The sequence below is a fragment of the Microcaecilia unicolor genome, chromosome 4 (genome assembly GCF_901765095.1).
Source record: "Microcaecilia unicolor chromosome 4, aMicUni1.1, whole genome shotgun sequence".
Classification (NCBI taxonomy): domain Eukaryota; kingdom Metazoa; phylum Chordata; class Amphibia; order Gymnophiona; family Siphonopidae; genus Microcaecilia; species Microcaecilia unicolor.
This window is the reverse complement of record NC_044034.1, coordinates 44,833,202-44,848,126: the sequence shown is the minus strand read 5'-3', so window position 1 is coordinate 44,848,126 and position 14,925 is coordinate 44,833,202. Positions and strand designations below refer to the sequence as shown.

General features: G+C 43.9%; 1 protein-coding gene across 1 annotated transcript in view; it reads right to left on the bottom strand.

Annotated features, from left to right (window-relative positions):
* ANKRD49 (ankyrin repeat domain 49) overlaps window positions 1-14,925 on the bottom strand; it is a 29,367-nt gene that overhangs the window by 11,788 nt on the left and 2,654 nt on the right. Inside the window, exon 2 of the mRNA XM_030200205.1 lies at window positions 6,029-6,406. Coding sequence (XP_030056065.1) covers window positions 6,029-6,397 — 369 coding nt within the window. The 5' untranslated portion in view covers window positions 6,398-6,406. The remainder of the gene's footprint in view (window positions 1-6,028; window positions 6,407-14,925) is intronic.

Sequence of the window (14,925 nt, the reverse complement as noted above, 5' to 3'; positions counted from 1 at the left end):
ACCGAGGCCCATTTTAGAAATTCCATAAATAAGAAGAGCATCATAATTGCTTAGAAAACCAATTTTCAAAGAAAGCTCTAGATGATGGGCTAAGTTTTATTCAGAGGGAATATTAAAAGCAGCACATCTGCCTTGAAAGGGCACTTCTGTGCATTCCTTTAATTACCTCTTTTATCTGGGGAGAGCTTCTACTTGATGACAATCTAAATGTGTTTGCCAGTTCACATGAAAAAAAAAAACTCCGTTGTCTGGTCACTCAGAGAGTGAGGAGAAGCAGAAAGTAGAAGTAACAGTTTTTTCAGTAGGAAAACTTAGAAAGGTTCCCTCTCATCATGCAGATCCTAAAGCCTTGTGCTTGCAAACCGTATGAGGAGAGACTTGCCGACTCGAACATGCATACCAAGGGTGACATGATACAGACGTTCAAATATTTGAACGGTATTAATCTGCAAACAAACCTTTTCCGGAGAAGGGAAGGCGGTAGAACTAGAGGATATGAATTGAGGTTAAAGGGAAAGGGAAATGGGACTGGATATACTGCCTTTCTGAGGTTTTTGCAACTACATTCAAAGCGGTTTACATATATTCAGGTACTTATTTTGTACCAGGGGCAATGGAGGGTTAAGTGACTTGCCCAGAGTCACAAGGAGCTGAAGTGGGAATCGAACTCAGTTCCCCAGGATCAAAGTCCACTACACTAACCACTAGGCTACTCCTCCACTCAGGAGTAATGTCAGGAAGTATTTTCTCACAGAGAGGGTGGTGGATATGTGGAATGCCCTCCCAACGGGAGGTGGTGGAGATGAAAACGGTAATTGAATTCAAACATGCGAGGGATAAACACAAAGGAATCCTGTTTAGAAGGAATGGATCCATGGAATCTTAGGGGAGATTGGGTGGCAACGCCGGTAATTGGGAAGCAAAACCAGTGCTGGGAAGACTTCTACGGTCTACGCCCTGATCGTGACTGAATAGATATGGATGGACTGGAGTGTAAATTTTAAGGGGCATCGACATTAGCTTCAGAAATTTTAGTACAAGAAGAGGTCTGTGCCCTGAGAATGGCAAGGACAAATCGAACTCAGGTATACATATTGTAAAGGGGGGGGGGGGGGGGGGGGTCCGCTTCCGCCTCTTGGGTGGAGCCAGCAAGTCTGCAAGGCTCCCAGGACAGAATACGGCTGTCCTGGAACAAAGTATTTTATAATCAAGGCAATTTCATACCAAAAATCATAAGAGTGGCCTAGTGGTTAGGGTGGTGGACTTTGATCCTGGGGAACTGAGGAACTGAGTTCGATTCCCACTTCAGGCACAGGCAGCTCCTTGTGACTCTGGGCAAGTCACTTAATCCTCCATTGCCCCATGTAAGCCGCATTGAGCCTGCCATGAGTGGGAAAGCGCGGGGTACAAATGTAACAAAAAAAAAAAAAAAATATATATATATTCTTCAAAACAAAAAGGTACAGCCCTCTTAATATAGTCTTCAAAAGAAAAAGGTACAGTCCTCATAAGATAATCTTCAAAAGAAAAAAAGGTACAGTCCAGGTCCCAAAATCCTTCAGCAAATGCTCAGCTCCTCAAGACCTCAGGTCTTCTATTAGGGCATTAGCTTTCCCTTCCCCTTCCTTCAGAAGGGTTTAGTAAGAGTTCAGCACACTTCCAATATAGCACAACAGTTCAGAACAAATCTTCATGGACAGTCTTTGCACATCAAACCAATACCACAAATCACCTGCCTTTTCACAGCACTGAGGGAACCTGTAAGGAGCAGGGTTGGCAGTTTCTCCCACCTCTCAGCACCACACCTGGTGTGGACTCCTCCACTGCCTTCAAATGCTGGGCAGGGCAACCTTTGAATTCTCCCACCATGATAGCTGGCTCCTCTCCCTTAGGCAGCTCTAGTGGCAGGCTACTTCCTTCCTCCACATACCCCATGGAATCTCTCTCTCCATTCGTCTCCCCTCTCTCCTGGTGACCGAGAGCCTCCAGGAAATCTGCTCTCCCCTTCTCACAGCTGGGAGGAATTATATACTGATGGTGAAGCCAGGGAAACTGAGCTTCATCCTTCCCTCGCCCTCTAGTGGGGAAGGGAGTAACAGGCTCACCCTGCCTCGAGCCATTGCTCCCCCTGCTGGGACTGGGAATCCATTCCATCTTTTTAGACTACTCTCCTCACTCATCCTTGCAAGGACTTCTGGGACCCGTAGTTCTGGGCTCAACTGCTTCACTGGGGAGTCTCTGGGGCTTGCCTTGTCACATTATAAAGTATCACATACCATGTAAAATGAATTTATCTTGTTGGGCAGACTGGATGGACCATACAGGTCTTTATCTGCCGTCATTTACTATGTTACTATGCACTCCTTTTTATTACTGCCATGGGACAATGCTACTGGCAGGACCGGCATTACTGCAGGTAACAGGCAGATACTGTTGGACTGGCAGACTCACCAACCACTGCAGTTTGGTGAGATTTCCATATTTTCTTGCATCCTTCTTCCCCCTTTCCCCTGCTGTTTATGTATATTGAGGCACATTTTCAAAGCAATTAGACTTACAAAGTTCCATAGTAACCTATGAAACTTTGTAATCTAAGTGCTTTTAAAATGAGCCCCTTAGAAAACTGGCAGGAGACTATCTCTGGCAGCTTTATAGTATATATACAGTGGTGGAAATAAGTATTTGATCCCTTGCTGATTTTGTAAGTTTGCCCACTGACAAAGACATGAGCAGCCCATAATTGAAGGGTAGGTTATTGGTAACAGTGAGAGATAGCACATCACAAATTAAATCCGGAAAATCACATTGTGGAAAGTATATGAATTTATTTGCATTCTGCAGAGGGAAATAAGTATTTGATCCCCCACCAACCAGTAAGAGATCTGGCCCCTACAGACCAGGTAGATGCTCCAAATCAACTCGTTACCTGCATGACAGACAGCTGTCGGCAATGGTCACCTGTATGAAAGACACCTGTCCACAGACTCAGTGAATCAGTCAGACTCTAACCTCTACAAAATGGCCAAGAGCAAGGAGCTGTCTAAGGATGTCAGGGACAAGATCATACACCTGCACAAGGCTGGAATGGGCTACAAAACCATCAGTAAGACGCTGGGCGAGAAGGAGACAACTGTTGGTGCCATAGTAAGAAAATGGAAGAAGTACAAAATGACTGTCAATCGACAAAGATCTGGGGCTCCACGCAAAATCTCACCTCGTGGGGTATCCTTGATCATGAGGAAGGTTAGAAATCAGCCTACAACTACAAGGGGGGAACTTGTCAATGATCTCAAGGCAGCTGGGACCACTGTCACCACGAAAACCATTGGTAACACATTACGACATAACGGATTGCAATCCTGCAGTGCCCGCAAGGTCCCCCTGCTCCGGAAGGCACATGTGACGGCCCGTCTGAAGTTTGCCAGTGAACACCTGGATGATGCCGAGAGTGATTGGGAGAAGGTGCTGTGGTCAGATGAGACAAAAATTGAGCTCTTTGGCATGAACTCAACTCGCCGTGTTTGGAGGAAGAGAAATGCTGCCTATGACCCAAAGAACACCGTCCCCACTGTCAAGCATGGAGGTGGAAATGTTATGTTTTGGGGGTGTTTCTCTGCTAAGGGCACAGGACTACTTCACCGCATCAATGGGAGAATGGATGGGGCCATGTACCGTACAATTCTGAGTGACAACCTCCTTCCCTCCGCCAGGGCCTTAAAAATGGGTCGTGGCTGGGTCTTCCAGCACGACAATGACCCAAAACATACAGCCAAGGCAACAAAGGAGTGGCTCAGGAAGAAGCACATTAGGGTCATGGAGTGGCCTAGCCAGTCACCAGACCTTAATCCCATTGAAAACTTATGGAGGGAGCTGAAGCTGCGAGTTGCCAAGCGACAGCCCAGAACTCTTAATGATTTAGAGATGATCTGCAAAGAGGAGTGGACCAAAATTCCTCCTGACATGTGTGCAAACCTCATCATCAACTACAGAAGACGTCTGACCGCTGTGCTTGCCAACAAGGGTTTTGCCACCAAGTATTAGGTCTTGTTTGCCAGAGGGATTAAATACTTATTTCCCTCTGCAGAATGCAAATAAATTCATATACTTTCCACAATGTGATTTTCCGGATTTAATTTGTGATGTGCTATCTCTCACTGTTACCAATAACCTACCCTTCAATTATGGGCTGCTCATGTCTTTGTCAGTGGGCAAACTTACAAAATCAGCAAGGGATCAAATACTTATTTCCACCACTGTATTGGATTAGACTCCCTGTATTTTATTTATGTTACATTTGTACCCCGCGCTTTCCCACTCATGGCAGGCTCAATGCGGCTTACATATACAGGTACTTATTTGTACCTGGGGCAATGGAGGGTTAAGTGACTTGCCCAGGGTCACAAGGAGCTGCCTGTGCCTGAAGTGGGAATCGAACTCAGTTCCCCAGGACCAGAGTCCACCACCCTAACCACTAGGCCACTCCTCTACTGTATCTGAACAGCCAATTGGAATGATTAGGATTCCTAACTATGGGGAGGCAGGTCCATGTGATGTCATCCCTAATGCTAAAACCAGGACAATCAGCTGTGACATAGGCATCAATCGCACAAGCCAACTGTCTTCTGAAATTCAATGTTAACTATATTCTTTAATATTTTAAAGATTTTAAAGAGTGCCCTCAGAAATATCCACTTTTACAGGCAGTACTGGTTTGTGCCAAGTGGTATAGCACTTCTTTCATCGGGCTACTCTTAAGGTGTTTTATATATATAAAGTGCTATCGCCTATGTCGTGAATACTAATAGTGCATTAAATAAATCAAAACGTGAATTTAACTTTAAGGTGATATCATTAAAAGGCTTCACTCTGCAAAAAACATCACCCTTTGCAGGTCTCTATATTCGGCCCGTCAGCTGGCTTCCCCTGAGAACGCCCGACACCGCGGGTTTCAGAAAATCTTTCTTCAGGGACTTGGGTTAAAGCCGTCCATACACATGCTGTTGAGCCATCTTCAACGGCCACACTTTACTTTGCACTAATGCAAAAACATTCTGGTGATCCTAAAGGACATGTACCTGAATGCATCACCACAATTTTCAACATTTAGGTGAACTAGTGGTTTCTACATTCTTTTCCCTCACATGCCATTCCTATTGTATTAGGGCATAATCAGTTGCAATTCTTCATAAATTTAGCTGAGCACAGACCTTTTTAATTGTGCCTTTGGAGCTTGTCTGATGGACTTTCTTCATTGGCTATACTTGCATATCTGGATAATGAAATCCTCAATTCCAGGAATAACATGTATAGAATGTTTGTACGCTTGGGAAGCTCGCCAGGTGCCCTTGGCCTGGATTGGCCGCTGTTGTGGACAGGATGCTGGGCTCGATGGACCCTTGGTCTTTTCCCAGTGTGGCATTACTTATGTACTTTCAGACTCTGCCAACGAGGGTGAGAGTGAGGAAAGTTTCAAATGACCAAGGCAAACAAGAGGTAAAAGCATCAAAAAGTTTATTTGCCAAAAAGCTACTGACACAAAGACCCTACGCGGGCCGTGTTTCAACACAAAGCCTTCCTCAGGGGCCGTAGCAGTTCAAAGCAAATCAGCATCACAGAGATACAGATTGAAAAACATCGGTAATACGCTGGAGCAGTATGCACTGTAAAAGTATAACTCTCACCCTCGTTGGCACTGCTTGACTTTCTTGTGAGAACTGTGAGGACTCCCCCTTTGTGTTGGCTTGTTTACTTTCAGACTCCCACATTTTGGGATGGTTTGACATTTAGAGTCAGATGTATTGAGGAGGGATTTCCCTTTTTTTGTGTGTGAATGACCCTTTAATGGGTGGCTCTGTGACCCACCTGATCGCAGAGATGAACCTTGCACATCTCAATCTTTAACATTTATTTTTTCATAATATTCTGTGATAAAGAACTATCTTCAGTAGCAGTCAGAGAAACAGAATCCTTGCTGTTATAAATCTGAATCATTATTTAGAACATAAGAATCATTGCTCTCGTATCTTACCCGATTTTTTTCAGATGCCCAAAGCAGCAATTTTCCTGGGTCATTTTCCATCTTTTGTTCTTGCATCTGGTACCATTCTTCATTTTTCTCCTCTTCTTCCTCCTCCTCATCTTCCTTATCAGACTCCCCAGGCCAGAGACTCTGGGTGCCAGTGGGAATAAACTGTCTGTGGGTTTCTAACAGTTCCAGCTGGTTAAAGTCCTCAGAGAATTCTACAGTCTCTTCACTGCTCTCATTCCCATGATCTGGCCTTTTCTCTCTGTTTCTTTTTGTTTCCTTGTTTCTATTAATTTCTTTTCCTTCCATGGGCATGGGATCAAAAGAACCCTTTTTGCTTGTGGAATGTTTTCCCTCATCTGCTGCATTCATTGCTGGCACCTGTCAAACAAACAACACACTGTTCGTGAAACTTATCTACAATTAAACAGGTGTCTAGAGTGGGCTGTATCTATTCAGCCACCCAACATAGAACTAGAGTTCTGTATTGTTAAAGCTGCCTGTTGAGGATGCTGAAACACAGGGGCGTCTTCTGTAGGGGGAGGCTATTGAACAATTTTTGACTTTACAAGTTGAAGCTTCCACGGGACTATAAGATAAGTGCTTGTGGATTATCTACTAGAACAACAGCATTGGTTACTAGTTTTTTTTTTTTTTTAGCTATAAATTAATCACATTTAATAAGCAGGTGAATGGCAAGTTAGATATCACCTGAGCAGCACCAAAAAAACTCACATAAAAAGATTACCTGATGAAAGAAGTGCTGAACCATCAAGCAGCGATGTTATTAGGTGCAGCAATAGGTGGAAAGTCTGAGGGTAGTCACAAAAAAAAATCTTTTGAAAAAAAGTATATTAAAAAAACAAAAACAAACGTACAAGTATTTCTGGTAACCATTGCTGTGAATTTGTGTTTGAATGACTTTTGATAGGGCAACTTGTGTCCTGGTTTGGATATTTAGTATTATTTATTGTACCAGAGAAAGAAGGATTTTTTGATAGTAGAAACAAAGAGCAGCACACCTTTGCTTTACTATCCTCACTGCATCCTGTTAGTGTATGTTAAGACTGGAGAACTCCAATAGAATAGAGGATGCAGAGCTTACAAGGACTATGTGGCACAGGGTAGTGGGATCCAAGAGCACTGCTCGAGTGCTCAGTGCATGCCGGCTAATCGGGTCCCAAGGAGGTTGGATTTAAACCTCTTTGCTGCGTCCTTTCCAGTGGCATAGCCAGACCTAGTATTTTGGATGGAACTAGAGCAAACTTAGATGAGCCCTTCCACAGCACAGCATGGCTCTCTACATTCCCCCCCCCCCGGAAATATTTTAAAAATTATAGATTTTTTCCACCTACCCCACATCAATATCTCTCCTCCTCCGTGGCGTCCTGACACCTGCCCGCCCGTTGCTGAACCCCATCCCTCCCTGGTGTACCTTACAGGCGTCCCCGGCACCTGAAGTGATTCAATTTTTGCTGCCTGCGCCGGCCCTGCAGGCATCCATCGGCCAGGTCCTGCCTTCACTTTTATTATTTCCTGTCAGGCAGCAACAATTGAATCACTGCAGGTGCCGGGGATGCATGTAAGGTACACCAGGGAGGGATGGGGTTTAGCGACGGGCGGGCAGATGCCGGGATGCTGCCGCTGTGTGTGCCTGAGCCAAGAATGGATGGGCCCTTGCCCACCCAGACCTACCCATAGCTACACCACTGGTCCTTTCAAAGGCTTGGGAGAGAGGGGCGCCGTGGGGAAAGGCGGGAAGATGGCAGCTTAGAGGGGGCGGCCCACCACATCCTCCCAATCCAAACGCAAGTTGAACAGCACTAGGTGTGGGGGAGACGTGAGCAGCAGAGGAAGACAGGAAGGTGGCGAACGGAAAGGCAGAGGAGTGTGCGAGATGGGCTGACAGGCCTTTCAGACAGACAAGATGTGGCACAGGTGTTGAGTTAAATAAAAAACGATTTTATTGGCAAAAGAATAGATTTAAATCATAAATCAGACAGCACTTATTTATGAACATGGAGGAGAAATCTGCTTCACAACTTCAGTCAGTGAAACTTTAGAAATGCCAGTGTGGAACATGCCTCGAAATGGTATTGCCTTGTATGGACACATCTGCTCTATTTATTCTGGTGCAATACAGCCTCATCACCATTGCATCAAAACTACTATTATTGGTACCGAACAGACAGCAGTGTAATGTTGGGAGAGATACCTTCTAATGACCATGTGCTGAACATTTATTATTAGTGAACAATAAACTAGGAATAAAAATAACCACATTCATTTAATAAAATATGTGATGCAGAGGTGATAAGAATGAGAAAGCATAGAGAATGTGCTCAGTCCTGGAGGTTGCTATCAACAAAAGGATATAGATATGCTAGAAGCACCCAGAGGAAGATAACCAAACCAAAACTGTGCAAGCTCTGCACTTTAAGCAAAGTGAGATCTGAGCCTTCAGTACCTAATTATGTAACTACTACTACTCATGTACACACATATAGGGGAATATAATAGACATTTAAATACCCAGTAGATATAATAGACATTTAAATACCTAATAGGTATCAATAATAGACAAGAAGTAAACATATTTTTCAGTTGAAAGAAAACTGTACACTAGAGGTCATAAGGCAAAGCTCATGAGAAGGGTTGTGGATGCACGGAATGGCCACCCAGAATGAGTGGTAGACTTCAGAAAATCATGGGGGTAAACAAAGAGGACCTTACCTACAAAATATGAAGGGATAGTGAAGTATGATATATTGGAACCACATGCCATAGGTTAGCCAAGGATTAAACTGAACACAGTGGCAATTACAACTCTGACAGCAGGGGTATGATTGCAACAGGATTCCAAGAAAGCATGGGGGCGAATTGCAAGGAATGATAGATATGAACCAAATATCACTGGCAAGACCACATCTTGGAGTGGAGGAATAGCCTAGAGCAGCAGGCTGAGAACCAGGGAAGCCCAGTTCAAATTCCACTTTGGTTCCTTGTGATTTTGCACAAGTCACTCAACCTCCATTGCCTCAGCTACAAACTTAGATTGTGAGCTCTTTGGGGACAAGAAAATACCTAGGGGTTCATTTTCAAAACAAACAAAAAAAAACATTACAAGGTGGCAGGAGGACGTTTGTTTCTCAAAAACATCCAATTTGCAATTTTCAACACCCTGATTTTAGATGTTTTGCTCCACAGTTCATCCAAGTTTCAAGGGGGTGTGCTTTGGGCGGGAGATGGACGGCACAAAAAAAAAGAGAGAAGCTTTTCTGCAATAATGAAACAAACAGAAACCACCCAGAGACAAAATTAAGACTTTTTGGCTAGACCCGTTTCAATCATGACTATGTGATCAAAAAGTGTCCTAAATGACCAATGGACTTTTACTCCCCAGCGTCACTGACCCCCTCCCACCTCCAAAGATATGAAAGAAACAGAACATACCAGCTTCTATGACAGATTCAGATGTTTTCCCCAGTCCTATTAAGAGTGGCAAGCAGGTCTCTGGAGTAGCCTAGTGGTCAGTGCAGTAGACTAGAGAAGGGGACCCAGGCCCATATCCCACTCTAACTGTTACACTTGTGGTAGAAAGTGTGAGCCTTGCAATACCCACCAAAAAACTACTGTACCAACATAAAGGTGACACCTGCAGACATAAGGGCTATTGTAGTGGTGTACATTTGGGTACAGTAGGTTTGGAGAGATCACCCTACAATATAAGGGGGTAACAGTGAGATGTGTACCTGGGACCTTTTATGTGAAGTCCACTACAGTGCTTTTTGGGGTGCCCCACTGCTCTGCTGGGATCTCTGTGTGGCCAGTCTACTAAGAATGCTGTCCCCCCTCCCCCCCCCCCCCTCCCCCAATACATCCCAATGGCTTGTTTTTGTGTGTTTTTCCCTTGGACTTTTTTTTTCCCAAAAAATGGTCCTAAGATAGATGCACTGAGCACAAAAACATCTAGACAAAAACATCTAGCAAACAGCCATTTTCATAACAAAAAGTTGGACGTTTTTCTGGTTTGAAAATGGCTATATTCGCTACTGAAATTTTGGACGTTTTTGATTTAGACGTCATATCGAAAATGCCCCTCCTAATGTACCTGAATGAAACTCGCCCTTTGGATAAACTTCTATTGGACATTCTTCCTTCCTTTAAGTGTGCTAGGTTTGAAACTAACCGTTCAGCAATGCTTCAGATTGCGGGTGCAGCTATTTGGAATACCTTTCCTATGAGCTTACATGTGATAACTTCGATGCTTCAATTTAGGAAACAGTTGAAGTTATTTGTTTTTGGCTGACGCTTTTCCAATCTGAGAAGCTTACATACCGCTCTAAGATATTAGTCCTGGTGAAGAGGTGTTCATTTAATGATTCTTTGTTGTAGTTCTGTGTATTCTGCTATGTTTTTTTGTGTCTTTCACTGTGTATGTTCCAGATGTACACCACCTAGGACAACTGGATAGTGTGGTTTAGAAATGTTTTAAATAAATAAATGAATACTTTTGAGCACCAAGCTGCGGACAGCTCCTGTGCAAGCCAGCCTAAAGCAGCGTGTATCTGAATTTTTTGGAACACACTAAAAACTGAAAAGGGATTTTTAAAGTTTTCAACTTCATTCTCAAGGAAGGTACAGAACAAAATAGACAGTAACATGATATCATAGTGGCAGGGCATACACATCCTTTTCTGCAGAGCATAAAAGATGGAATTTTAAGAGATGGAGAAAACTGATTAGTTGAGACATTTTCTATTGCCTCTTCTCTCATTTATCTGGTCTTTGAACTGCATCATAAATACCAGTCCATGGATTGATCGGCTTGATGATAGGGAAACTTTAATTATAAGATTACCTTTGTGCCCTGAAACTTGGTGGGACAAGGAAGTAGAAGGACCTGCGGAGGTGGCAGCAGAGAAGCGCTCCAGTTCGGTTTTGTTTTGGCACCCTCCAAAGGCTGCCCCCCCCCCCCCCCCCCCCCACGAACGAACTTTCCTGATTGCGCCGGCCTTTGATTTCATGTGCCCCAATGAAAGGATGGCTTAATTTTACTAACATTAAATTTCAGTAGATTCCATCTTTGTTACACCAGGAGGGCTATAATCGAAAGGGGCCGCCCATCTCTAAGGGCGGCCATCTCCGTGGACGGATCCGAGAAGGGGCGGTCCCAACCGTATTATCAAAAAAGATGGGCGGCCATCTTTTGTTTCGATAATATGGTTGGGCCCGGCCAAATGTCAGAGATGGGCGGGTTTGAGATGCTTGGCATCGGTTTTCAGCAATAATGGAAACCGAAGGCGGCCATCTCAAAAACAAACAACTCCAAGGCATTTGGTCGTGGGAGGGGTCAGGATTCGTAGTGCACTGGTCCCGCTCACATGCCAGGACACCAACCGGGCACCCTAGGGGGCACTTTTAAAAATTAAAACAAAACATTAAAATACCTCCCAGGTGCATAGCTCCCTTACCTTGGGTTCTGAGCCCCCCAAATCCCCCCCAAAACCCATTCTCCACAACTCTATACCATTACCATAGCCCTTATGGGTGAAGGGGGGCACCTACATATGGGTACAGTGGGTTTGGAGGGCTCACATTTACCACCACAAGTGTAACAGGTAGGGGGGGGGATGGGCCTGGGTCCACCTGCCTGAAGTGCACTGCACCTACTAAAAACTGCTCCATGGATCTGCATACTGCTGTCATGGAGCTGGGTATGACATTTGAGGCTGGCTTAAAGGCTGGAAAAAAAAGTTTTTAAAGTACTTTTTTTTTGGTGGGAGGGGGTTAGTGGAGGTCATCCCTGATTCCCTCCGGTGGTCATCTGGGTAGTTCGGGCACCTTTTTGGGACTTGGACCTAAAAAAAAAGGGTCTAAAAAAACGACCTAAATTCTCGCTAGGCCGCCCTTCTTTTTTCCATTATGGCCTGAAGCCGGCCATCTGTTAACCACTCCCATGCCCGCCCCTGTCCCACCTTCACTACTGTGCCAACACGCCCCCGTGAACTTTGTTCGTCTCCGCGACGGAGTGCAGTTGAAAGCGCCCAAAATCGGCTTTCGATTATACCAATTTGGGCGCCCATCTCCCGAAGTTGGGTGCCCTTCTCCTTTCAAAAATAAACCTGCAGGCTTCCCTAGGCAGATTACGACAACAGTTAAGATGAACCCATCAAGAAACAGGATATCCTCACTGAAATCTTGTCATCTGGATTGTATAGAATGGTGTAGAAAAATTAGCACAAAATACAGTTGTCAGGAAAGCAAAGAGGCAAATGGAAGAAAAGATAGCTAATACAGTAAAATTGGGGGATAAGACGTTTTTCAGATATATAAGCAACAAGAGGATGTGCCATAATAGCACTGTGAGGCTCAAAGCTGAGGGGGAGGAATATGTGGAAGCTGATAAGGATAAAGCTGAACTGCTTAACAATTATTTCTGTTCTGTGCTCACTGATGAAAGGCCGGGAGTAGGACCGCAGAAAACAAATGCAAATGGGGATGGATGGATGGATGGATGGTAGACCAAGACCTGTTCTCTGAGGACTGTGTTCGTGAGGAGTTAGCTAAAATAAAAGTAGACAAAGCGATGAGGCCTGATGGGATACATCCAAGGGTGATCAAGGAACTCTGAGAAGTTCTGGTGGCTATGCTGATGGACCTCTTCAATGCTTTGTTAGAATCCAGAGTAGTCTCGGAGGACTGGAGAAGGGCGGATATGGTCCCTTTGTACAAGAAGGAAAATAAGGAGGAAGTTGGGAATTACAGACCTGTCAGTCTGACCCTGGTGATGAGTAAACTAATGGAAACACTTCTAAAGCAGAGGATTGTGAGGTTTCTCAAATTGACTGGAATGTAGGACCCGAGGCAGCACAACTTCACTAGAGGCAAATCGTGTCAGACAAATCTGATTGATTTTTCTGACTGTATGACCAAACAGTTGGACATGGGAGGGACGCTAGATGTAGTGTATTAGATTTCAGCAAAGCCTTCGACACGGTTCCACACAGGCGACTCATAAATAAACTGAGTACCCTTGGTATGGGACCTTGAGTAACTGACTGGATTAAAAATTGGTTGAACGGAAGGAGACAGAGGGTTCTGGTAAATGGAGCTTGCTCTGAAGATAGGGATGTTATCAATGGAGTATCGCAGGGATCAGTCCTAGCCAGCTCTTTTTAACATCTTTGTGAGTGATATTGCAGAAGGGCTGTCTGGTAAGGGTTGTCTCTTTGCAGATGAAACCAATCTCTGCAACAGGGTGGACACCTTGCAAGGTATGTATGACATGAAGAAGGACCTAGGAAAGCTTGAGGAATGGTCCAATATTTGGCAACTAAGATTTAATGCTAAAAAAATGCAGGGTCATGCACTTGGGTCACAAGAGTCTGAGGGAACTGTACAATATAGGGGGTGAAGTGCTTCTATGTACAAAGGAAGAGTGGGACTGGGGGGTGATTGTGTCTGATGACCTTAAAGTTTTCAAACAGGTAGAAAAAGCGACAGTCATAGCTAGAAGGATGCTTGGGTGCATAAGGAGAGGGATGACCAGCAGGAACAAAGAGGTGATAGTGCCCTTGTATAAGTCTCTGATGAGGCCCCATTTAGAGTACTGTGTGCATTTCTGGAGACCGTACTTACAGAAGGATATAAACCGGATGGAGTCGGTCCAGAGGGCGGCTACAAAACTAGTAAGCGGTCTTGGACATAAAACATATAGGGACAGGCTTATGAACCTCAACATGTATACACTGGAAGAGAGAAGGGAGACAGGAGATATGATAGAGACGTTTAAATATCTCAGGGGCATTAATTTACAATAAATGAGCCTTTTTAAAATGAAAAAAAACTCCGGAATGAGGAGGCATGTAATGAGGTTAAGAGGAAATAGGCTTAGGAGGAATCTAAGAAAGTATCCGTTCATAGAAAGGGTGGTGGAAGCGTGGAATGGCCTCCTGTTAGAGGTTGTGGAGACAAGGACTGTGTCAGAATTTAAGAAAGCGTGGGACAAGCACGTGGGATCCCTTAGGAAAAGGAAGAGTTAGTGGTAACAGAGGATGGGCAGACTGGATGGGCCATTTGGCCTTTATCTGCCGTCATGTTTCTATATTTCTATTACCCCAAGCAAACTTGGCTCAATATGGCTTACAAAATACAGTGAGACAGAATATTAGAATTCAGCTGTATCATGGGAGCAAGTGCATGGATATGTCTGAAACATTTAACAAAGATGAGATTACCATATATATCCAACTGGGCATTTAAAAGTCTGTCCTTTAATGATGCTGCATGTTCAGAAATCATATCCATAAGTATAGACAGTTATTCAAATATTATCACATGCATACACCAGAACAAGCATCCATAAACACATAGCAAAAGTAAACAAGAACTTCTACAGAGTACATCCAAAGTTTAATTTTTATTTTCTCATTTCCATCTTCCAAAATTCCAGACAGTAGGACCCAAAGCAGTCCAAAACAAATAAAAAACAAACAAAAAAACCACACACACAAAAACAAACAAACAATAACACAGTTTATACCTAATTGTTCAACCACCCTCAGGATTCACCTTTTGGTTTAAACATCAAAACAATGTGCATGTAAGGACTGGATAAACAAATTAAAACAAAGTTTACAGCAAATACCCTTAATATGTAATACTAGGTATCAATAATGAAAGTGATGGAATATTCACATAGCAAGAAGCCTGAGCCAACATATTTATTTTCTATTGAACATAATTAGTTCTGTATGAACTTTGCGGCTAATAGTGTGCTGAACTGGGCAATGTTGGCACATTTAGACTGCCTCTGGACAGAACTTCTGTATGAAGGAAGCCCCTACCTCATTATTCAATACATATCTGTGAAATAGCAATAATAAAAAAAAAGTAAG